The 25,487-nt window shown below is 45.8% G+C and overlaps 1 protein-coding gene across 12 annotated transcripts in view; it reads right to left on the reverse strand.

Moving 5' to 3' along the window:
- Positions 1-7,908: 7,908 nt before the first annotated feature.
- The window catches only part of AVL9 (AVL9 cell migration associated), a 39,725-nt gene continuing 22,146 nt past the window's right edge, over positions 7,909-25,487 (reverse strand). For 5 of the 12 annotated variants that reach the window (XM_036246706.1, XM_036246707.1, XM_036246711.1 and 2 more), the window contains 6 exons: positions 19,188-19,322; positions 17,533-17,752; positions 15,431-15,548; positions 12,978-13,031; positions 12,399-12,487; positions 7,909-9,577 (listed from right to left, as the gene is read on the reverse strand). In XM_036246706.1, the coding sequence (XP_036102599.1) occupies positions 9,462-9,577; positions 12,399-12,487; positions 12,978-13,031; positions 15,431-15,548; positions 17,533-17,752; positions 19,188-19,322 (732 nt within the window). In that variant the 3' untranslated portion in view covers positions 7,909-9,461. Of the gene's footprint in view, positions 9,578-12,398; positions 12,488-12,977; positions 13,032-15,430; positions 15,549-15,811; positions 15,966-16,665; positions 16,799-17,532; positions 17,753-19,187; positions 19,323-25,487 lie in introns of those variants that run through there. The other 7 variants (XM_036246710.1, XM_036246709.1, XM_036246708.1 and 4 more) reach the window with 7 other exon arrangements.

A 25,487-nucleotide genomic window follows, 5' to 3' on the forward strand; every position in this document is an offset into this window, starting at 1 on the left:
CCGGTCAAGAAGGCGGGTAGGTAAGCGGTATCCGTCCTCCCACAACCACATCCAAGTTACAACTAAACTACAGAATAACCATCATTCAAAACCGCCTGGCCCTGGCCGGTTTGGCTCAGTGGTTGGAGTGTCGGCCTGCGGACCAGAGAGTCCCAGGTTCAGTTCCCGCTAGGGGCACATACCAAAAAATAAAAATAACACCCCAAAACCGCCTGAAATCGAGCTGAATGGAAGTCCTACAACTACGGAATTAAAGCAGCAGCCACATCCAGACTGGTAGGAGGGCGGAGGGGACGGGCTGGTCCCACACCCACGTGTGGCGGATAAAATCAGGAGGACACCTCGGCTGGGAAGGTCCTCCCTGAGGACTGAGGGGTCCCTGTCCCACACCAGGTGCCCCGCTCAGGGTTCCAGTGCCAGGAAGACAATCCCCATCACTTCTGGCTGGAAAACCAGCGGGAACTGAGGCTCAGGGAGGCTGAGGCGGCTGGAGCCCCAGGCAGCTCCTTAAAGGGCCCGCGCACGGACTTATCGGACTCTCTCCCTCTGAGCTTGGAGGGGAGGCAGCTCGAGGGGCACCAGAGACATACAGGGAAGAACTGAGCTGTTTGGCACTGGAGCGAGGGCTGGAGAGGGGGCTTTCTCCGGGACAAATGAGCTGTCGAAGGTCTTTGTTACTTTGGTGAGCCCTTCCCTGGGGCGGCAGACAGAAGCTATATCTGGGACTCCAGCAACCTGGCTCCCACTGGTAGCCCCGCCCTACTGATTCCCTGAGGCCCCGCCCCACCCCACCCAACTTTCAGGCCCACCCAAGCTGTTGCCACTTGCTTAACCATAGGATTGGCCTGTCTTGGATCCTGCTTCAGGTTTTTCCTAAATTCTTTCAAATGAGCAGCATCTGGTCTCAGCTAGCCCCATACCTCTCGTTAAGTAATACACTGAAACAAACACAGGGAGGCAGCCAAAATGAGGAGACAAAGAAACAGGTCCCAAATGAAAGAACAGAACAAAACCCCAAGAAAAGAACTAAGCGAAATGGAGATAAGTAACCTAACAGATGCTGAGTTCAAAATACTGCTTATAAGGAAGCTCAATGAACTTAGTGAGAACCTCAGTGAGCTTAGTGAGGGCCTCAAGAGCATAAAAAAGGACCAGTCAGAAATGATGGATGCACAGTTAGAAACGAAGGAGGCTTTAACTGAAATAAAGAATAATTTACAAAGATTCAATAGTAGAGTACGTAAATCCAAGAAGCAAACCATCGAGTTGAAATATAAGGAAGCAAAAATGCCCAATCAGAACAGCAAAAAGAAAAAAGAATCCAAAAAAAATAAGGATAGTGTAAGGAGCCTCTGGGACAACTTCAAGCATGCCAACATTCGCATCTTGGGGGTGCCGGAAGAAGAGCGAGAACAAGAAATCGAAAACCTCTTTGAAACAATAATGGCAGAAAACTTCCCTAACTTGGTGAAGGAAAGAGACATACAAGTCCAGGAAGCACAGAGAGTCCCAAACAAGATGAACCCCAAGAGGCCCACACCAAGACACATCATCATCAAAATGCAAAAGATTCAAGACAAAGAGAGAATCTTAAAAGCAGCAAGAGAAAGGCAGCTAGTTACCTACAAGGGAGTTCCCATAGGGCTGTCAGCTGATTTCTCAAAAGAAACTTTGCAGGCCAGAAGGGAGTGGCAAGAAATATTCAAAGTGATGAAAAGCAAGAACCTACAACCAAGATTACTCTATCCTGCAAAGCTGTCATTTAGAATTGATGGCCATATAAAGACTTTCCCAGACAAGAAAAAGTTAAAGGAGTTCATCACCACCAAACCGTTATTATACGAAATGTTGAAGGGTCTTTTTGAAGAAAAAGGTAAAATATATGAACAATGGAATCTACAAACAAAATGAACAGGTAGAACAGAAACATTCTCATAGATACAGAGAACATTTTGTTGGTTGCCAGTTGGGAGGGGGGTTGAGGGAATGGGTGAAAAAGGTGAAGAGATTAAGAAGTACAAATTCATTGCTAGACTGACAAACCTCAAAGGGAAAGGGGTTGGGGGGGTGGGTGGGAAGAAATAAACCAAAGAACTTATATGCATAACCAATGGACACAGACAATTTTGTGGGAAAAGGCGGGAGGAGGGCGGGAGTGGGGAGGAGGGGGTCAATGGGGGAAAAATGTGGAACATCTGTAATACATTCTACATTCAACAATAAAGATTTAAAACAAAAAAAACAAAACAAAACAAAAAAAAGAATGAAGATGTCACCCTGGCCGTTTTGTTCCGTGGTTAGAGCGTCGGCTTGCGGTCCAGAGAGACCCGGGTTCGGTTCCCGCTGAGGGCATGTATCTCGGTCGCAGTTTGTCCCCGGCCCTGGCTGAGTTGTGCGGGTGGCAGCCACTCAATGTGTCCCTTTCATGTCGATGTTTCTCTTTCTCTCTCTCCCTACCATTCTTTCTGAACAAAAAATGAAAAAATGTCTTCGGGTGAGGATAAAAAAAAAAGAATGAAGATGTCACTGAATGAGATATTTGCAACACACATAATTGACAAAGAAATCATATCCAAGAAAAAGTGTTTGTGTGTGTATATATATATTTATATATATATATATGTATATGTATAGTATATGTATATATAGCATATGTGTATGTATGTGTGTGTATACACACACATAGATACACATACAATAAACATGGAAACAACCAAGAAACAGCCCAATAGAAAAATGGGTAAAAGACTTGAACAGGCATTTCACAAAAGTGGAAATCTAAATGGTTAATAAATAAACAAAAAAGTACTCAACTTTAATAATACTCAGGGAAATACAAATTAAAAGCCCCAAAGAGATACCACTTCACACTCACGAGATTGTCACACTTACTTCCCTGGTGATACCACAGTGTTGGAGGCATGTGGAGCGATGCCATCCTGATGCCATGCTGGTGGGAGGGTACGATGGTAGCACCACTTCGAAAAACAAGTTGCCGTTAACTGAAAGGTCTGAGATGTACATATTCCCAGGTGTATACCCCAGAGAAACGTACACAGGTGCCTGGGATACGCCCTCCAGCACGGCCACCGACAGCAGACTGGATAAACGATGCAGCACGCACAATGGAAGAAAAGGGTCGCCTAGAAACCAAAATGAACCAGAGAAGACCATACAAATGGTATGATTCCATTTATTTATTTCTTTATTTTTAAATTTTTTTTTCTTTATTTTTTTTTGAGGAAGAGAGGAGGAAAGATAGAAACATCAATGAGAGAGAACATCAATTGGCCTCTTCCTGCATGCCCCTCACTGGGGATTTGGCCCACAACCCGGGCATGTGTCCTGACCGGGAATCGAATCAGTGACCTCTTGGTGCACGAATCGATGCTCAACCACTGAGCCGCACCGGCTGGGCGTGATTCCATTTATACAAAGTCAAAAACAGAGATAAAATCAACTGTGCTGTTTAGACTACAAACATAAGCGGGAGAAGTAAAATTATAAATAAATGATTATTTCAAAAGTCAGAGTCCAGATACTTCTGGAGCAGGAAGAGTTAGGACCCGGGAGAGACACAGGAACCTGAGGTGCTGGCAACATGCCATCTTACCTGGGTCGTGGTTGCAGGAATGGGTACTTGGCATTATCTTCAATGCTCGTTTCTTGCTCTTTTCTGTATGTGTTTTTCACCCCTAAGTTGCCCACCCCCATTTTTTTAATTAAGTGCAGATCTCCCCGACTGGGCAGCACCTACGTATGCTTCGCTCAGTCTATGCCTAGCGCAAGTGCTTTAGGAAGGACTCAAAGCAGCCCTGGGGGAGCCCTTCCTGAGAGGCTGGAGCTGGGTCGTGATTAGTGTCTGTTACGGGTTCTCAACAATGCTTGTCTGGCCCTGGCTGGTGTGGCTCGGTCGGCTGGGCGTCCTCCCGTGCACGGAAAGTTCGCCGGTTCAATTCCGGGCCAGAGCACATGTCTGGGTTGTGGGCTTGATCCCTGGTAGCGGGCATGCTGGAGGCAGCCACTCAGTGTTTGTCTCTCTAAAAATCAATAAATATATTTTTTAAAATGCTTGTCCAAGAACCAGAGGTTCTGGGAAGGCAGAGTCACCACACAGGTTTCAGGTGGCCGGGGCCTTGCAGAGGCCAAGCACCCGCAGACACTGACCAGACATGGCTGCTTTTTGGCAAACCCGAGTGCCTGATTTAGGAATCTGGGTCGTGTCCTGCAGACGACTGTGGACTCTGAGGGCTACTGTGAAGCTACAATTAAAAATAGCCTCGTGTTTCAGGGAGATGAATGTGGGTGTAGCGGGGAGGATGGGTGGCAAGCAGGGAGACCAGTGAAGGTCAGGCACAGTACACTGGGAACGACGGACACGACAGACAGAGACGGGGGGCACTGACACAAGTTACCGAGTAAGCAGAGGTAAGTGAGTGACTAATAAATATCAGTCCTCTGGAAAGGGGGTGCCCACAGGGTCGAGCTCTTCTGCCCCTTCATCACCTCGGCTCCCGGCCGTTAACTGTCCATGTCGGAGAACTTCACCCTGGACTCAAGGAAGCACACTCCCCAGGGGACGGAGGTCTGTCTGCTTCTGGGAAGCAGCTCCCGAGCTCCTGTTCTGCAGAAGAGCACAGTACACGGAGCGTGCTGGCTGCCAAGGCCGTGTCGGGCTGCAAGGCTCAGGAGCCTAGGGCTGCTCCACGGGGTCCCACCCCCGGGGCTTCTGCCAGGGAGCGTGTTTCCAGGTGGGATCGCACAAGCAGCCCCCTGCACTCCGCATTGCACAGAAAGGAGGGAGCTGTCCCTGCAGGGACCGCAGCTGAATCCCAGAGGCACCAGCAGGAGCGATGTGGAAACGTGGTCGGTCTGCCTTCTACTTGCCTAGGAGGCTGGTGCTACTGTCGGACAGGGCAGCAGGCCAGACACCCCTGACAACACGAAGGGCACGCTCTCGAAAGACGGGTCGAGGACGACCTTGCAGGACAAACAGGATAATTTTATTCTCATTTTTCTTTAAAATAAAGATACAGTAGGAGTTTCACAATTCAGTATGATTAGACGCGCTTTATAATTTTAACATTCTATTTAAACAAATGACGACAGGAACAAAGAACTGGTACAAATGATAAAACTTACTGGAGTGAAGAGAGACTACCTTTTAGATCAAACACGTGCCGCAGCTAAACTCCCTTAGAAAACTTTCTAAGGTTCTCAGCTAAACGTCCCCAGACAGGGTTTCGTGGAAAAGCCTGGAATCTCCTCCTTACACCATCTTTGTACCTCTGAATGCCTTCACCAACCTGCTCATCAAATGCTTCCTATATTTAGGAACCAATGACCAAGTGCTCTGAAACCACTAAGACTTGATCCTACTTTTCCAGCTATAAATTATTAATGTTTCAAGAAAACAATGTATTTCCTAAGCACAGAAGCTTTCTAAAAACTTCAATTACCTTTTCCAGCTCAGTACCTGACTGAAATGTTCAAATGTTTATATTGCACACACACACACACACACAAAATTTGAGCAGCATACTGCGTGTGTGAGTGAGAAGCTGATGAAAAGATTGGAAAAAACCCTAAATTGTGTCCCATTTACATGATTTAAATATATAGTTTCTATATCTTTAATATAAGTAAAAAGGTAAACTTTAGAACAGCACAGAAATACAAATGCATTAGTTTTACAAAATAGAGTCAACCCCTTATACGTGCACAGTCTTGTAATTCTGGAGTTACACAAGGGAGCTCGTTTCTTTCCTTCATATGAAAGCAGGAAGTCAGGTGTACAAAATTATTTACATGGAAAGAATCAAGATCCACATTCTTTTTCTTTGTCCTTGACAACTATTTATGGAATGTTGGGAATTATGAAAAGACAGTTTCAGTGTTGTGAAGTTCAAAGACTTGGAATGAAAAACTCCTGGTGGCACATGGCACCCCATGGAATGAAGGTCATTTCCGGAAACCAGGGCTGCGATCTGTCTTGTCGGACGGCGGATCTGGGGGAAAGGCCACGCATGCCCATCAACTGCTGGCAGAAGAACTGAACTAGAGTGGGCACATGTTGATGCCATTTTCAAGAGCCCCAACCAAATCCCTGACAAAATAACAGGCAACATTTAGCAGCTAGCGTCCGAACAGGCTACTTTCCTAAACCGCAGGTACAAGTCCACGAGGTTCCGGATCCGACCAATGGCCTCTTAGAGCTGAAGGTTCCCGACTCATCACCAGGCCCGGAGGGAAAAGAACCGCTGGCTGCAACGTCCACAGAACACCAAATCAACGCCAAACCTGCCTGCCAGGAAGACAATGCCACGGCTTCCTTTAAAACTTGTCACTACCAGATGAAGGTGTTAACTTCTTTGTAAAAGAATTCTTATGACCATTAGCACAGTAAATACTGCTCTCGAAATACCTCCAGATTTTCAAGTACCTTGCTCCTCGGCCTTTCCGCGGCTTCTCACTTCTCCCTTCTCTTCCTATTTTGCTTTCTCCTTGCCTTTCCAAACGAAATTATTCTAAAATCAACTCAAGGCTTAATCTAGAGCTCGGAAAGCCAGAGGAGGCCACGGAAACCAGGTCGTAAGGTCTGGTTTGCGGCCCAAGGATATTGCTGCCATGTTTCTTAAAGCAAAGAGAAGACCGGACTGTTTAAGGCTCGGGGGCTAACAGATGACTAATGGATTTGGGGACAGACTATTCACAATGGTTATACGAACCACATGCAAATGTAAAGTGACTCGGCCTTACTCTGACATGCAACTTTTCTAGTCCCCAGACCAAGACACAGCTTCAACTGGTTTTTCCCTGACCTACGTCACTGGCATTACAGTGCCTAGCAGGAATTAAAGTATGCCAGGGACTTTTCCCAAACAAGACTTTTAAGTCACCTAGACAAACGGAGGTCACCAGCAAGCCACAGACGCAGCCTGTGCGCTTGGCGCACCGTGAAAGGGCCTGGCTGACCCTGGCTCCCCCAGGCCTACCTACAGATACTCGGTCCTTAGACACACGACTAGAGCGAGCATGGCCAACCGCAACACACCCCTTGACCAGTGACATGCCCAAAGACGACCCGGCACTGACGGGAGGCTACTGAGGGAGGCCCCTCAGCTGGAGCCTGGAACCCGAGCCCGAAGGCTCACGGGACGAGCGGCCAGGCTTCCTGCCTGAGCTGTGCCGGCTGCCCCCGGCCTGGCGACACAGCCTCTGCTCCCCGAACACCCCACGCCTCCCAGAACCTGCAGGAAGAGAGCTATGGTCTTTTGATCATTTCTGTGACAAAAGTTCTATCTTCTGAAATGTTCTTTTTCTGCTGCCAGCCAGTTAAATGACTACTTTGAACTCTCAACTAGAAACATGAAAAGAGAGTTCGTTTCAGGGGGATATTGTTACACTCATCAGGGGGACATGTTATGCTAAAGCAGTCAGCTCTCAGGAACTAGCTTCACTTCCGTGCGACTGCAAAGGCAGACCGGCTGCTTTGGACGGGCGACAGGTGGGAGCGGACCCCATCACACCAGCCCTGCGAGCCAGAGGGTGAGCCAGCGGCTGGGACCCGAGCTCCTGCCTGCCGGGAGCGGACGATCGCGCTAATACAGTCACTCCGACCAGTGAGGGGGCCTCATGAGACAAGACGTGAGGAGGGATTCTTCACAGTCTCAGTGCAACTCTGATTCAAGTACCTTTTAAGGATTTGTTTGGTTTTACTTCTCTTCAAGTAATAGTTCCTGAGAAGGTCAACTTTCCCAGCAGAAGTGGAATTAATGGAGTTTTCACAATAAGCCCTTTAATTGATCATCACTGGATTATTTATTTTAATAATAAAACACTTTATTTACTGATTTACTTTTATTTTTAAAATTTTTATTGAATTTATTGGGGTGACATTGGTTAATAAAATTATCTAGGTTTCAGATATACAGTTCTATAATCCATCACCTGTATATTGTATTGTGTGTTCACCACCCCGAGTCAAATGGAATTATGCTTTTAGATTTCCGGGGCTTGTGTTGAAACACAAGTGGAAAATTTAGGGATGTTTAGATTACGTTCTATGACCATTTCACATGCCCTAGAAGGATTTATGTACATAAACATTTCCTAAGGGATAAGTCAAATATAACCAAGTGTCTTCCTCAACTAGGTCCCTTACCTCCCAATACTCTTCACATCATAGGTAGCTTATGCCACGTATTCTCCGAAAGCACAGTCTGCCCCTGTAAACACTCCCTGAGAACACCCATCCCAGGTCCCCATGGAAAGCAAATGACAGCTGAGCATGGCAGACACACGAGTGCAGGTGTGGAAAATCTGCACAGACAGCACACCTGTGCACGTGTCTAAAATGAAACCAGATGCTCTTTAGGAAACATGACTGATGTCATGGCTGTAGTTTTCTTGTCCTTGCTCCTTGCTTTCCTAAATGTGAGCTAAGAGGAGATTTCTATTTAATATTTACAGATCATCTTGCGTTCCTTTTAAAAATACTTTCAGACAGGACTGATGACAAGATTTTCCATCAGGGAAATGGGAAAGCCAAGCGCCTTGAAAAGCTGACAGAGAGTAAGACTAAGAGGAAACCTGTAGGTCTGTAAACTCCCAATGGAAGAGAAATACAAGGCACACACGCTGGGTTTACAATGCTTGTAAAAGATTGCAACACGACTAGAGTGGACGGAACCGACACCGAGGTCTTCCAAAGTCCTGCCCTAAAGGCGAGTTCCAGTCCAAACGCTCCGGCGCCGGCAGCCGGCAGCCCGCTGGTCCTCTGCACCCTACCTGGACAACGAGAGGGACAGCACTCGACACTGCTCGAGGCCTCAGCAAGTGCTTAGGGTTGGGAAGGAACAAACTAAACAGGAAACAAAACACTGCATCCTCAGAACTCCCACATTTCCGGAGGAAGTGAATCGACAGTTTGTAGGTAGAAAACCAAGCAACAAAAATCATCGTGTAACTCAGCAAAATAATAACAGAGGGCTGGATTGGACAGCCCCTTAACTTTATAAGCACATTTCAGGCCCAACTTTAGAGAAACTGAAATACAGGTATAACAACTTTAGCACTATACATTATAGTGACTGTCCAGCTAGTTAAACAGCAAAAGGGAGCAAAATATACATTAAGTCAAAACTTTCCTAAAGTAAACAAGTGTACACTGTCAGAACTTGAAAATCATTAAAAGGGACACTGTTTTAATCAGGCTCAGACTGAATAAAAGTAGTCAACTTAAACCCCGACCTGGAAAGCCATCCCTGCTACGGTTGTGATTTCATCTTTCCAGCGTCCTGTGACATTCATTTAGACAGAGGGTGACCGTCCATGTAAACAGTTCGACGTGTCGGTCCCTGCTGTGGACCTGTGGCCAATGAGGAGGAACAGTCTGGGAGCAGCAGGCAGACAGGAGACACGTCAGCCTAAGAAAGCGACAGCAGCCTCTTGACCCCTGCTCAGGGCTTCCCGCTGGGCGGCTCGGTGAGACTCTGGGCCGGGGAGCTGGTGAAGGTGGACAGCCATGAAGACATAGCCGTCTTTGCGCTGGAAAGAGCTCCTCCAACGGACTGGCCTGGGAGGAGAGGAGGGAAAAAACAAAAGGAAAAATGCCTTCACTTTCCGTAAGAGACAGCAAAAGCCCAACGCTAATGAATAAATGTTAATTTACAGTAACATAGCAATATGTTTATAGTTACAGAAATGCCATTTAAATCTCCAGTTTCAATCCCTTTCCATGGGAATGTCTAGTAGGAAACGGGACAGTTTCTGGGTGTAAGAGCCTAGCAGCTCCAAGCATTCTGCAGGTACTCAGCAGACTCTCTCCTTAATACCCACCGTGCTTGGCCAGGGGCTCCCAGCCCTGGCTGTGTATCAGACCCACTTGGGGAGCTGAAAAAGTCTGGCATGCTCTCTGTACTCCAAGTCCAAGCTGATAACTGATAACCACATAGCAGCGGTGGGGCTGCTTTAGGGCAATCTGCTTGTCATCGAAGACGGTGTTGCATTAAATGAGGACGCACAGAGCTCATCTGCTCAGGTCTGTTTGGTGTAGCGTCACCTCAAAGGTTGGTGCTGAGCGAACCTGCTCCCACTCAGTGTTCTCGGAGGGGTATGCCGAAGGGAACCGCGCTGAGAATGTACCAGCAGCTGCAGCACCATGGAAAGTTAAGTGACAACTGAATCATATACCTATCATAAGTAGAATTTTTCTATTAAAGAATAAGAATTGCCCTGGCCGGTTTGGCTCAGCGGTTAGAGCGTCCGCCTGCGGTCTGGAGAGACCCAGGTTCGGTTCCCGCTAAGGGCACGTACCTCGGTTGCAGTTTGTCCCCGGCCCTGGTTGGTCGTGCGGGTGGCAGCCACTCGATGTGTCCCTTTCACATCGATGTTTCCCTCTCTCTCTCTTCCTCTCTCTCCCTCCCGCTCTATCTGAACAAAAAATGGAAAAATGTCCTCGAGTGAGGATAAAAAAAGAATAAGAATTAAAAATAAGTCAGACATAATGTTGTATGGAAGAAAATGCTAACGTATCAAATTCCACTCCCTGGTACCAGTGACCCAGGTGAGAGGCTCCACGCTCCTGTCTTCTGAGTCTCCAGGGAGCTCCCCAGACCTGCCTATCTGTAGGTGTCCAGAGGTCGGAGCTGCGAGGACCCCCGCACAGGGGTCATCTGGGGCTACTGAATTATGTTTATCTTTTTTTCCCCTTATTGATTTTACACAGAGAGAGGAAGTCAGAAGGAGAGAGAAAAACATCGATGAGAGAGAACATCGACTGGCTGCCTCCTGTATGCCCCGCACTGGGTATCGGGCCCACAACCTGGGCATGTGCCCTGAGTGGGAATCAAACCGGCGACCTCTTGGTGCATGGGTCGACGCTCAGCCACTGAGCCACACTGGCTGGACCTGAATTAACTCAGTAAGGGTGAGTCACCCTGTCTCAGGAGCTAAGCAAGGAGATGGGCCCTATTTTTATACATACTGATGTGAGAAAGCAAACGTAAATAACTGGTGAATCTGAGATAGTTAGGAGTTCCTTGTATACAGGTGTACTCTTTTGTAAGTTTGAAATTATATAAAAATAAAAAGGTAAAAATATAGAAAAGGAACAAGAAATTTCTTAGAATGGACATGAAACAATCTTCAAAAAGTTTAAGTAAAAAAAGCTTCAGGAGCCCGGCCGGTGTGGCTCAGTGGCTGAGCAGCAACCCAGGCACCAAGAGATCGCTGGTTCGATTCCTGGTCAGGGCACATGCCCAGGTTGTGGGCCCGACCCCCAGTGGGGGGCAGGCAGCGGGGGGCCAATCGATGTTCTTGCTCATCGATGTTTCTCCCTCTCTCTCTAAAATACAAATGAAAACATTAAAAAAAAAAGCTACAGGAGCAGAAGCGTGTACAGTGAGCGTACCGCGTGTCTGGCTTCGGTGGCAGGGCACAGCGGCCTCACTGGATGAGCCAGGGAGTATGACCTCATCTACCACTTTGCGGAAGACTTGTATAAACACCGGATAAAATTCATAGGTAAAGCCATCTGGGCTTGGATTACATTAAAAGCCTTGGGGCAAGGTTTTTAATATTTAATTCAATTTATTTAATGGATAATAGGGCTATTCAGATTTTCTGTTTCTTATTGAGTCCATTTTGGCAATTGAGTCTTCCAAAGAATTTGTGTATTTCTTCTAAGTTGTCAAAAAACTGGCACAAAGCCCTGGCCAGTTTGGCTCAGAGGTTAGAGCGTTGGCCCTCAGACCAAAGCTGTGGGTTCAATTCCAGTCAAGGGCACGGACCTCGGCTGCAGTTTGGTCCTCAGCCCTGGGCGGGTTGGGCAAGAGGCAGCCAATCGGCGTGTTCCTCTCACACTGATGCTTCTCTCTCTCTCCCTCTCTCTCTCTCCCTCTCTCTCCCTCCTGCTCTATCTGAAGATAAATAGAAAAATATCCTCAGGTGAGGATTAAAAAACAACAAAAAAACCTGGCATAAAGTTATTCATAATATTCCCTATTGTCCTTTTAATTTCCGTAAGATTACAGTGATGTCCCCTCTCTACTATTTATGAAGAACTACGGCCTGATCAGGAAATGGGGGAACCCCAGTGAAGTGTGAAACCTGGCAGAACAGTGAACTCATCAGAAGATCTGTCACTCCCCATGAGATGTGGCAAAGTTTGCTCAACCGTGATATTATTTGTTGCCACATTTTAAAAAAAGCAAATAAGACAACATTTAAAACAATAATAACAACAAACAAACCCCTATATTCAACTATAGGACTTATTTGTATTATTATGCTGTACACAGACCTCTACAACTTTACATTTTTATCAGTGGCATACTAAGAATACAGAGGAGATGTGTTACGAGTCCAATGTGTTCTTGGCTAAAGGTGTGCCTTACCAACAGCTTTTCCTGTTTGGACAACATTCCGGCTGGTTGTGACCATGACGTTTCCAATTTTTTTGCCACGTTCACTGTTTTGAACAGAACTGAGTAAAGGAAAGAAGTGTTAAATACAATTTGAAAAAATTTCTCTCTCACACACACACTCCACTCTATAACCATCCCCCAAAAGAGAACTATTGAGAAAAGAAGCTAAATTATTCATTGTTTGTTATGTATCAGTTCATGTACTAACCTTTTAAGCATGTGAATTTTCAAATACTAAAAGAACATGCAGATGAACCAAGAGGTACAGACATAAGGATACACTCTCCCTACAGTCATGATTTGCTGAAGTCACTTCACCAGAATAAAAATGGCAAATCCTGCTATTAGTTCACACCACTCTTCAGGAAACGGCAGTGTTTGCGCTTTGAAACCTGCCCACGGCTGAGCTCGAGGCTGCCATGCACATGTTTGGTTGCTCTCTGAAGCTCAAGTCTACCAAGTGCAGTACAACAATCCCCAATTAGCAGCGGAACACATGGCATGAATTCAGACGCAAGCATTTCCCTAGTATTTTCTCGAAATACTCACTGGGAGAATCGCAGCTTCATGTCCGACACCGAGTACTGGCCTTGAAAAGGGTGGCTGCAAAACAGAGCTGGAGCTTAGACTGCGTGTCACCAGCGAGGCCGCAAAGCAGTTACCACGGGAGCATCAGTGAACTCCGAGGGGGGGCTCGCAGGCTGGGGGGCTCCTGAAAATACGGTCCACTGGGCTTTGCTCCCAGCTCCCCACTTGCAGTTAGGGGAGCCTTTCTGAGCTTGTTACCTCCCCTGTGAAATAGGTGTTTTTCTTAGGGTATGTGTGTGTGTGGGGTTTGAGTTAATGTTGATGCTTGGGGTGGGGCTCAAGCATCAGCTTTTTTAAAAAAGCTCCTAGGACACTCAAGGTTAGAGCCCGTGACCTAGGCCATGGCCATGGCTGTACCTGATTCTGACTTCCTATAGACACTTTAAAGATCTGTAGGCAGATCCGTATAATCTGCACTTTCTGTTAGAAAAGCAACTCAAAATGCAGATCTTAAAAATAAACAAAAGGCAAAAATTATATATATGCAAAATCAGGCAACTCAAACACAGTTGCACTTTGAAAGGAGTCAATAAATATCCCAATTCTCATCTTACTCTCAGGGGTCTCTCTGCCAATGTCTAACAAAGACCCTGGACAAATCTATAGCAAATTAGGAAAACATCCAAATGCCAGTTACGGCTTTTCAGATGGCAATTTTTTTTATTGTGTATATGAAGCATATGCATAACTTCTCTTTGTCTCTGGGTTCCTGGATCACAGGCTGAAAGAACGGACAGCTTACTTCATTATTCTGGGTTTTCCTGGAAAAGCCATGTTTAAGGATGCTTATTAAGGGAGGTCGGAGGGCTGCCTCCTCTGATCTGGAACTGAAGAAAGGCTTCTGCAGAACTCAGATCTTATGATTAGTGTGGAGTATTTCTAAAGTATACACCCTGATAACAATGAAAGCTATCATTTCTTGTTTTAAATTTGGGGCAAATACGGAAACTTGCTGTCTCATCTGCATAAATTCCCTACATGTATATTTCAGGGGCCTTTTCAGGGCTCTCTCAGTCTAAAGAGCCTCAGCTTATTTAGATTTTAGAAAGTAATAATTTATAATCTTTAAAAACTGATTCCAGCTAAGCCTCTCATGGACTTGAGACAAAATCTGTAGGGCTGGTTGAAGTTAAAGGCACCGCAGCAGAGGTGGCTGGATAAAGATCGAGCAGGTTACGGGGGCCACGGGGAAGAGATGGGATGGTCCCCCACGCTGCACCATGGTTGATCGTGCGGACCCACCCTCCCCCCAACACTGCCACAGAAATGCCATCGGCAGACAGACTCACATCTGTTTCTCTTCCTCACTCTTTAGAATACAGACCTTGTGGTTAGTGAGGGAGAAGACTTTGAACTCTTAGCCCTCTCATTTAATGCTATTAACATGTTTTTGCCCTTTAATTCTGTTTTCACCACATTCAAATGGCAATATAGGTTTCTGCTATAGGCCGGCAGGATGACTGAATTCACCCAAACCGGTGCTGAACCTCATTTCTGTTGTTAGATGATATAGAGGATAACAGACATGCTCTCCACAGCCCCGCCCCACCACCTCACTCTTGTAGATGCTCCCAAGGTCTATGACGTGAGCACCTGGGTTCTCTGTGGGAGGGACTGTCCTCTTCAGTGGCATCACCACACCCCCGTCCAGCTTCCAAACTACACGGGAGCCAGTACAAAAGTCGGTCTCTGTCCGATTCCCACCAAGAAGTGCAAGTTTAAAATGCAAGTGAACACATTCTGTGTGTGCTTGTATCATAACCCCCCCTCGTTTTGGACTTTTAATTGAGAAACAGTAAGGCCCAGCTGCACACACTGTGTGAGCTCATCTCCTGACTGCGCCGCCCCCTTCACACAGCCGGCTCTTCCCCCGGCGCCTCCACAGCACGTTCGAATGTCTATGCCCGTCTGTCCAGTCAGCAGTCAGGAGTGGGGCTTAGATGGAATCCCATTTTGTTGGGTTTTAGAATCTGGTGTGGAAGCTAGGTTTGGCCGCACATCTAGAAGTTCAAATGTCAATGTTAGTTTTTTGTGCTATAAAATTACCCTCTCAGTCGAACCCGTGGTCACTGCCACCTTGTCTGACCATCTGCTACAGGGCAGGCCCAGGGGGAGGGGAGAAGGCCCAGCCGCCCTGAGCCCGCGTGGCCAGCACTTCCTGTCTGAATCCCCCCGAGGGCTGGGAGACATGTTCAGGCTTCTAAAGATGCTTTGTGTTTTTTGTGTAAGAAGTGTGAATGGGGAACAGTTTTCAGCTGCCTCTACGTATTTGGGGGCCTTTTATCATCTACTTTAGGAGATTCTTGAAGGTATGCACAATATCATCCAAGTTAGGAGAGGACTTTCGTTGTATTGGGCACAGGAGGGAAGAACCATTTTTACCCTGTCCCTGGGTCTTCGGGGCATGTGCTTACTTCGGATTTATCTCCGCGAGCGCCGGGCGCTTGTTGCTGTTCCAGACCCTGTAGTTGTGAGTGTTCTTCCACGCTGTGACAAAGGTTGTCCCATAGTCCGAGAGGATCTTCTCATTATCTGTCAAGTAAATATTTGAAAGTTGAGCTGGACTGTAGCCAGTCAAGGGTGTGAGGATGAACAACCAAGAAGGGTAAGAATCGTTTCAACCCTTCCGCCCCTCTGCTTTCTGGGGGGAGGTGGTCTGCCAGATGTTGGACCTCGCTACAAATGTCCCGTTAAGAAGCTACGTGGCCTTTGGCAAGTCATTTAATCACTGAGAACTTCATTTTCCCAACTGGAAAAGAAAAGCGTGCACCCAGAGACTGTTCAAGGCTCCTTACACTCCAAGACCCGGCCACGTGCTCCTCACCGTTAGGAGGCACAGTATTGTTTATGAGACCAAACGACAGGCTGGGCAGCGAGACAATGTTCTGATGCTTACATAGGGAGTAGGCAAGTAAGGCATCTTTCATCTTTTCACAGATGTCATTTTTCCTAAGAAAAACATTACAATGAATATAGGAATTGGTTCTTTTAGCCACTATTTTCTCTTCTTGGAGTCTCACTATTTGCTGAAACTCACTCTAGAGTTTCTATGCACTTTCCGGCTGTATCAGTATCATGGGGAAGTTTCGATGAGGTGTTTCTTCCACTTGGAAGAACAGAGGGGGCTGGAGAACTGACCCCAGCAGCTGCTGCTTCCTATCCAATCGCAAGTCCCTGGCTCTGAAGGTGAAAGGGGCCGTTTGTTGCTGGGGAAGGAACAGAAGGACACACATGGTTCCACGTGCTGCACAGGGAAGTTCTTTTAAGAACATATTCCCCGCCCTGGCCAGTTTGGCTCAGTGGTTAGAGCGTCGGCCTGCGGTCCGGAGAGACCCGGGTTCGGTTCCCGCTAAGGGCACGTACTTCGGTTGCAGTTTGTCCCCGGCCCTGGTTGGTCGTGCGGGTGGCAGCCACTCGATGTGTCCCTTCACGTCGATGTTTCTCACTCTCTCTCTCTCTCTCCCTCCCCCTCTATCTGTACAAAAAATGGAAAAATATCCTCGGGTGAGGATAAAAAAAAAAAAAAAAAAAAAAAAGAACATATTCCCCAAACAGGGCCTCGAGCTGAATCTCCTGCAGCAGCACAGAACTGAGCCGGACTCTGTGGGCTTAAACACCAGCTCAGGGGATGAGCACGCTGTTAAATCACCTTTCTGTGTCTTACTTTTCCTTCTGTGAAAGGAGGTGGCGAGGTATCTACCTCCAGGACTGTGTGAGGATGACGCGGGTTAGCAGATGTGAGATGCTCAAAACAGGTCCCTGCACACACTAAATGTGCTCCCCTACCAAAAAAACAACAACAAAAAAAACTACTATCACTCAGTTCTTACAGCTACCTGGGCAAACCCTTTTTTGAAGGTAAACGAATCACTCCTGAAGCTACGTGACTGGTGGGAACTGGGGTTTTCTAACGAGATGACTGCTTGATTCTGGGGGACAGGACTGGATTTTGGTGTTTCAGCTGTTACATCTGTAGAAGAGGCAGACATGTAAAAACATCCCACTGACAAAGAATTTGCTCTGTAGCCTTCCTGTACCAATGAAGTACACGCCGAGCCTGGGTGTAAGCTCCATACACTCGTGAAGAACTAACCTGGCAGGTGGTAGGGGTGAGTCGATTTAAAAAACCTGCTGACACAACAGTGTGAATATACCCTGTGCCCCTGTGGAACTATCACTTAGAAATGGTGAAGATGGTAAACTTTAGGTTACGTGTGCATCACAAAAAAAACCCCAAGCAGTGGTAGAAATCATTGGGGTGGGGGAGGGAGAAAACACAAAAGCTCAACACTCTTTGAACAACCACGGCACCAAATCTATCAACTATCTGCCGAATGTCCAGGTGGCAGGTGTCCCTGGTACAAGAGCTCATTAAAGAGCTTCACTTTGTCTTTTACACTTTTTCTATGGGGAATGAGATAGTTTTTATACAGTGCTTACCTGCTCCACTTTAACCATTTTTCCGTAATGAAAATGTTACAATGATTACACAACGAAGTGGCTGCATGCACCTTACCTAACTGCAGCGTGGCGGCCAGCAGTGCATGGATGTAGACTGCAAACTGGGCTCGGATCCATTCGTCACCCCCCTCCCAGCCCGTGCCATCCAGGAAGACATCGTCCCGGTTCTCAGTCACGTGCTTCACCAGGTAGTCTGCGAACCTGAGGTCTGCAGTGGTGGGGCTGAGCAGCTTCCTGAGTTCTGGATCATGGATCTGGACCAGAGCTTCTTCTACCTAGAGGGTACCAGGGACAAGTCAGCATCTGGCCATTCAGCAGGTATCCATGCCACACTTTAACGAGTACCTACTGGGAAGTTGGAGCTGGAAGTAAAAATGTGAATAACGGCATTCTCAAAAGGTGAGTCTAAGAAAGAGACAGTGTTTCCACTCAAGGGTTTTTCTTTATTTAAAAAACACTTGTTTTCTATTTTCAGAAAATATACGTATAAGTATTTAATTTTGAATTATAAAAGTAACTCATGTTTATTGCACATATTTTGGAAAATATAGAAATATATATAGTATCACCTTTAACACACAGCCAGAAATGAATACAATTAAGGAGAGTTCCTAAATTTTTGTCCATTGAGTGCACAGATATGCTGTAATATTTTTATTACGTGATATTTGAAATGCAAAGAAGCATATGTAACTTAGGAGATAGCTTGCAAGCATTATAAAACAAATACCTATGTATCTGCCACCGGACTTCAGAACTACAATGTAACCAGTACTGTTGCAGAGACTCTGTGGTCCTCCCATCTGTATCCTTCTGCCTTGGAAGGTCTGTATATATTTTTCCTCCTCAAAATAGGGATCATACTACCTAAAGCTTTGAACCCCAGATTTTTCATTTACGTATTATAAACATTTCCCAGGAAGCATGTTTCCATACTTTCTAACAACCTTAGGGTAGCTGAACTCCTCCCCTGCCCCCTTTCAAATTACTTCAATTATAAAGTTGAACAAATGATTTAAATTTCTTTCTTTTTTTTTTTTATCCTCACCCGAGGACAATTTCCCTTTTTTTTTTTTGTTCAGGTAGAGTGGGAGGGAGAGAGAGGAACAGAGAGAGAGAGAGAGAAACATCGATGTGAAAGGAACGCATCGAGTGGCTGCCACCCGCATGAACGACCAGGGCTGGGAACAAACTGCAACCGAGGTACGCGCCCTTAGCGGGAACCGAACCCGGGTCTCTCAGGACCGCAGGTCGACGCTCTAACCACTGAGCCAAACTGGCCAGGGCTTTAAATTTCTTATATACTAAAAAGATGTCAAATATTTATCTCTAGCTCCTTGCTCTAAAGATCAGAAGCATATTAAACAAGCTAGAAATACTTGTCATTTACACAATAAGCCCATTTTAATTGTGAGACTGTATGTAGTAGGACCAGTCTGCCCGGGTTGGGGTCCTGGCTTACCCTCTATCCTTGCTGTTTGATCTCTCTGTCCCTTTGCCCCCCAGGTATCAACCAGGGAGAGTAATGGTGCCTCTTGCACAGGCTGTCTTGCGAATTAGATCAATTAGTATACCTAAGGCGCTTAGAGTGCCCGGCGCAGGGAGCAGCTCCCACAATTATTCGTGCTATTACTGAGCCCCCTAACTGCATTCCAGACAGGGAAACAGGGACCAGCAGCGTCAAGAACAGGCACTCACACATAAACCTACTTCCACAATGGCATCACTGAGGTGTTTCTGTTGTCGAAAAAGGATGTTGGTAGCTCCAGCGACAAATCCCCGAACGGTGACATCAGAGAGCAGGTGATGCTGTTGCAACGCCATGTACGGCAAACACAGATATCCCTGAGAATCACAAGAGTGACACAGAACGTTAGAAAAGGAGTGGAGTAATCGCCTCTCCCTTCAAGCCCGGAGAGCTCATCGCAGGGAGAGAAACTCCCGATTTTTTCCCACCTGCACGCCACCCGGAACCCGCTGGTTGTGGACTCACTGCCACAACATTCCCGGGGCCCTCGGGGCGGGGCTTCTCCATGGATGGTCAACCTCGGCAAGGAAGTCTAACAGGAAGGACAGCCCCGTCTCGCTTTGTTCTCGCTTCAACTTAAAAGCCCTCACGGTAACTAACAAGCTGGACTTTTTCATTTAGGAACTGAAATATTAAGCCCATTGAAGAGGATGCTGTTTAGTAGAAAGCTGTTAGTTCTTCCAGTAAAATTTTACAACACCCGCATCTGCACACAACCTCCAGTGTATTATTATGAGAAACACCCGGCACTCATTAGCATGTTTTCTTGTCCTCTTGCTAAAAATTATGCAAAAATATTTCAAGATATTCGCTCATAAATGCTTAAAGCAAAAATGACACTTGGCAGTACTTGAACATTTAATTAATTTCCATCGTATCTGAAAATACCACTGCCCTGAAAATTCGAGCTGAACTGCCAAACCACAGCGGGCGAGTACGTGTATTTCCTGGGAATGACGGTGTTAACACTGGAATGGTGCGCTGCAGGACAAGGAATTTTTGCCGAAAAATTCTAACTCAAGATAGATTTCGGCAGGCGGCGAGCTGTCTGAAGCCAGGAGGGCAGGCTTGCCGAAACCCTGCACTTGTTTTCATGCTCGAGTTCTGTGACGGTGTTCTCAGCACTGTTCCAAAAACACAGAACGACTGTCACCTGGATGCTGACTTGTTAATGTCACAAGATGAGACTGAGGGCAGGAGCTGTCCCTTTTGCTACTTCATGTTCCTCATGGCAGCTCGGATGCCCCTCCTATCTAACAGGTGGTTGCTGAAATGCCTAGTACAGGAGAGAAGGCTTCCAAAAGTTGGAATATAGGTCTAGTAACTTGGTTTCATTCTGAGTCTTGACAGTGTCTTCTTCTGCTCAATACAATGCTAATAGCTGCAGAAAGAAGCCCATGTCTATGTATTAGGGATACTCGGCACGTGCTTCTCACCCACACCCTCTTGTGGCTAAAGGCTGGAAGGACTCTTGCTCCTCATTCAGAAGCAGTCAAGAGCTGGTTCAGGGCTCTGGGTTCATGCTTTACTCCATGTGACACGTATTTTAAAACAACAGCTTCCCCTCTCCCCGCAACTACCTGTTTCTAAACATAAATATTAAAATATTGAATGCGCTTTCAAACAGAATAGTCACTACCCCACTAGAACTGAGAATCCTTGATAAAGGCACTCTCAGAACTGTCAATTATTACAAAAGATTTATATTGTAAAACAGTAATAAAAGAATTGCTCTTAGTATTACATTCATAATTTCTACTGTAAGAGAATAAAAGTCTATTGTCAACAATGGAGTCTTGGCTAAGTCTATAAACTCATGAAAACTCAGAGGAATGTTTTTAAAAAATCAACAGTTCAAACCTTTTTAAGACTATGAAAAAATACATTCCATAAAAACACATAGTCAAAATAAACAAGGGAAAAAAGAACCAACAGCAACAACAACAAAATACATATTCATACTCTTTGATTTAGCATTCTACTTCTTGTAATTTATCCTACTGATACACCTGCTCATGTGTGAGATTTGTAAAAAGTTATTTATTGCATCATTGTTTATTACAACAGAAGCCTGGAATCCTAACCAATCATTTCACATGTCATCTATCATGAGACACCTGCAACAATAAGTAGCGATGGAGTTCATTTCCAATGGATATTTTGTGAAAAAGAATAAGGTGCATAAAAATAGGTCTAGTCTGCTTCAATTCTGTAAGAACGAAAGGAAAAATATCTATGCATTTATTTATGCCTAAAACACCCCTAGAAAGAAAGAGAACACACTGATAATGTTGGCTGCCACTGGAGAGGGCAGAGGAGCAAGGGGATGACGGAATGACAGGGAGACTTATTACAGATGTTTGGAACTATTTGCATATTGAACCATGTAAAAATATTTTATATATATATATATATATATATATATATATATTTTTTATCCTCACCCGAGGATATTTTTTCCATTTTTTGTACAGATAGAGTGGAAGGGAGAGAGAGGAAGGGAGAGAGAGTGAGAAACATCGACGTGAAGGGACACATCGAGTGGCTGCCACCCGCACGACCAACCAGGGCCGGGGACAAACTGCAACCGAAGTACGTGCCCTTAGCGGGAACCGAACCCGGGTCTCTCTGGACCGCAGGCCGACGCTCTAACCGCTGAGCCAAACTGGCCAGGGCAAAATATTATATATTTATAAAATTATTTAAAATACTAGTTCAAAATAGCTTCACATTTTTGCCAGCATTACTTATTTTTTTAATGATGATCAAATGAGCCAAAATCTCTCACACAGTGGCAGTAAGAACACGGGTCCTTTCACATAATGCAGCCTCTTTGGCCAAGCCCATCCCACCCAGTTCTCCATTTTCTAGGGTTCTTTAACTTCCAGGCTTGGAGCTGCAATATATAATGATAAAAAGAAAGTTGAAAAGATATTTGCACACCCATGTTTATAGCAGCAATATTCACAATAGCCAAAGCACAGAGTGTCCAAATGTCCATCACAGGATAAATGGATAAAATGTGATATACACATTCAATGGAATATGATTCAGCCTTAAAAAGGAAGGAAATAAAGGAGTCACGAAAAGATAAATTTTCTATGATCCCACTTATATAAGGTTAAAGAAGTCAAATTTACAGAGACAGAAAGAAGGGGGTTGCCAGAGGCGGGGGTGAGGAGAGAATGGGAGTTGGTGTTTAATGGGTATAGACTTTCAGTTTTGCAAGATGAAAAAGTTCTGGAGATCTGTAGCACAACAATGTGACCATAACTTAACACCAGTGAACTGTAAACTAAAAACAGTAAAGACAAAGAAGTCTGTGTTTTTTTTACCATAATTAAAAACACAGATGAACAACCTCTTCCTCCACCCCTCACCAGACACACACACTCCAGCTTGGCAAACCGGGGAGGACTGCCGAGGGCTGGTCTGCAAAGACGCATGTGCCCTCCTTCCCCCTGTGACTTAGAAAGGGCTACAATCTCATTAGGGCCAAAGCCATTTCTCATCTCGTCTCTGGTCAGGGACGATGATAAGTGAGCTCTTGAATCAAAAGCCTCTGTATTACAGGGATGCCCGTTCTCCCCAAAATTTATCTAGAGTTTAAAGGCAATCCCTATCAAAATCTCAACCTGTGTGAGAACTCAAGTTGATCCAAAAACTGATCAATTTAATCAAATGCTAAGAGCTAAGAAACACTTTTTGTTAGTATAATTTTATTAAAAATTTTTGATGACTTCCGGTCAGGATGGCGGGGAGGTAAACGTGGTATCTGTCCTCCCACAACCACATCAAAGTTACAACTAAACTACAGAACAACCATCCTTCAGAACCGCCTGACATCGAGCTGAACGGAAGTCCTACAACTACGGAATTAAAGCAGCGGCCACATCCAGACTGGTAGGAGGGGTGGAGGGGACGGGCTGGTCCCACACCCACGTGTGGCGGATAAAAATCAGGAGGCTCCGGCGGCTGGGAAGGTCCTCCCTGAGGACTGAGGGGTCCCTGTCCCACACCAGGTGCCCCGCTCAAGGTTCCAGTGCCAGGAAGAGAATCCCCATCACTTCTGACTGGAAAACCAGCGGGAACTGAGGCTCAGGGAGGCTGAGGCGGCTGGAGCCCCAGGCAGCTCCTTAAAGGGCCCGCACACGGACTTATCGGACTCTCTCCCTCTGAGCTTGGAGGGGAGGCAGCTAGAGGGGCGGCAGCTCGAGGGGCACCAGAGACATACAGGGAAGAACTGAGCTGTTTGGCACTGGAGCGAGGGCTGGAGAGGGGGCTTTCTCCGGGACAGACGTGCTGTCAGAGGCCTTTGTTCCCTTGGTGAGCCCTTCCCTGGGGCGGCAGACAGAAGCCATATCCGGGACTCCAGCAACCTGGCTCACACTGGGAGCCCCGCCCTGGTGACTCCCTGAGGCCCCGCCCCGCCCAACTTTCAGGCCCACCCAAGCTGTTGCCACTTGCTTTACCTATAGGATTGGCCTGTCTTGGATCCTGCTTCAGGTTTTTTCTAAATTCTTTCAAAAAAGCAGCATCTGGTCTCAGCTAGCCCCATACCTCTCGTTAAGTAATACACAGAAACAAACACAGGGAGGCAGCCAAAATGAGGAGACAAAGAAACAGGTCCCAAATGAAAGAACAGAACAAAACCCCAAGAAAAGAACTAAGTGAAATGGAGATAAGCAACCTAACAGATGCTGAGTTCAAAATACTGCTTATAAGGATGCTCAATGAACTTAGTGAGAACCTCAGCGAACTTAGTGAGGGCCTCAAGAGCATAAAAAAGGACCAGTCAGAAATCATGGATACACAGTCAGAATTGAAGGAGGCACTAACTGAAATAAAGAATAATTTACACAGATTCAATAGTAGAGAAGGTAAAGCCAAGAAGCAAACCATCGATTTGGAATATAAGGAAGCAAAAAACACCCATCAGAACAGCAAAAAGAGAAAAGAGTCCAAAAAAAAAAAAGAGGATAGTGTAAGGAGCCTCTGGGACAACTTCAAGCGTGCCAACATTCGCATCTTGGGGGTGCCAGAAGGAGAAGAGAGGGAACAAGAAATCGAAAACCTCTTTGAAACAATAATGGCAGAAAACTTCCCTAACTTGGTGAAGGAAAAAGACATACAAGTCCAGGAAGCACAGAGAGTCCCAAACAAGATGAACCCCAAGAGGTCCACACCGAGACACATCATCATCAAAATGCAAAAGGTTCAAGACAAAGAGAGAATCTTAAAAGCAGCAAGAGAAAAGCAGTTAATTACCTACAAGGGAGTTCCCATAAGACTGTCAGCTGATTTCTCAAAAGAAACTGCAGGCCAGAAGGGAATGGCAAGAAATAGAGTGATGAAAAGCAAGACCCTACAACCAAGATTACTCTATCCTGCAAAGCTGTCATTTAGAATCGATGGACATATAAAGACTTTCCCAGACAAGAAAAAGCTAAAGGAGTTCACCACTAAACCGTTACTATATGAAATGTTGAAGGGTCTTTTTGAAGAAAAAGATAAAATATATGAACAAACAAAATGGCAATGAATACATATCTATCGACAATTGAATCTACAAAGAAAATGAACAGGCAGAACAGAAACAATCTCATAGATACAGAGAATATTTTGTTGGTTGCCAGATGGGAGGGGGGTTGGGGGGAATGTGCGAAAAAGTTGAAGGGATTAAGAAGAACAAATTGGTTGCTAGAATGACAAACCTCAAAGAGAAGGGGGTTGGGAGGTGGGAGGAAATAAACCAAAGAACTTATATGCATAACCAATGGACACAGACAAGAGTGGAAAAAGGCGGGGGCGGGGGGGGGGGGGGAATCGGGCCCACAACCTGGGCATGTGCCCTGACCAGGAATCGAACAGGCGACCTGTTGGTGCATGGGTCGACGCTCGATCAGTAAGCCACGCCAGCTAACTATGTAAAAATTTTTATTGACTTTATTGGAGTGACATTGGTTAAACTTATATAGGTTTCAGGTATACAATTCTATAATATACCATCTGTATATTGATTTTGTGTGTTCACCACCCCAAGTCGAGTCTTCTTCCGTCACCATTTACCCCCACTTTCCTCTTCTACCAGCCCTCCACTCCCCTCTCCTCTGGTCATCACCATACCATTGTTTGTGTCTGTGAGGTTTCTTTTTGCTCAATCCTTTCATCTTTTCACTCAGCCCCCAACCCCCTCCCCTCTGACAGTTGTCAGTCTGTTCTTTGTATCTATGAATCTGTTTCTATTTTGTTTGTTGGTTTGTTTTGTTCATGAGATTCCACATGGAAGTGAAATCATATGGTGTTTGTCTTTCTCTGACTGTAGAGCTAAGAAACTGTTGAAGAACAAGAGGGGAAGCCTTTTCTCCACCTGAAATGACACACACGGTAGTGAACAGTGTGGGACCGCCCCAGGGTAGACAAACACACCAGTGGGACAACAGAAAGTCCAGAAACAGACTCCCTTTCTCGGCCATACAGAA

This window comes from Molossus molossus, unplaced genomic scaffold (assembly GCF_014108415.1).
Source record: "Molossus molossus isolate mMolMol1 unplaced genomic scaffold, mMolMol1.p scaffold_m16_p_7, whole genome shotgun sequence".
NCBI lineage: Eukaryota > Metazoa > Chordata > Mammalia > Chiroptera > Molossidae > Molossus > Molossus molossus.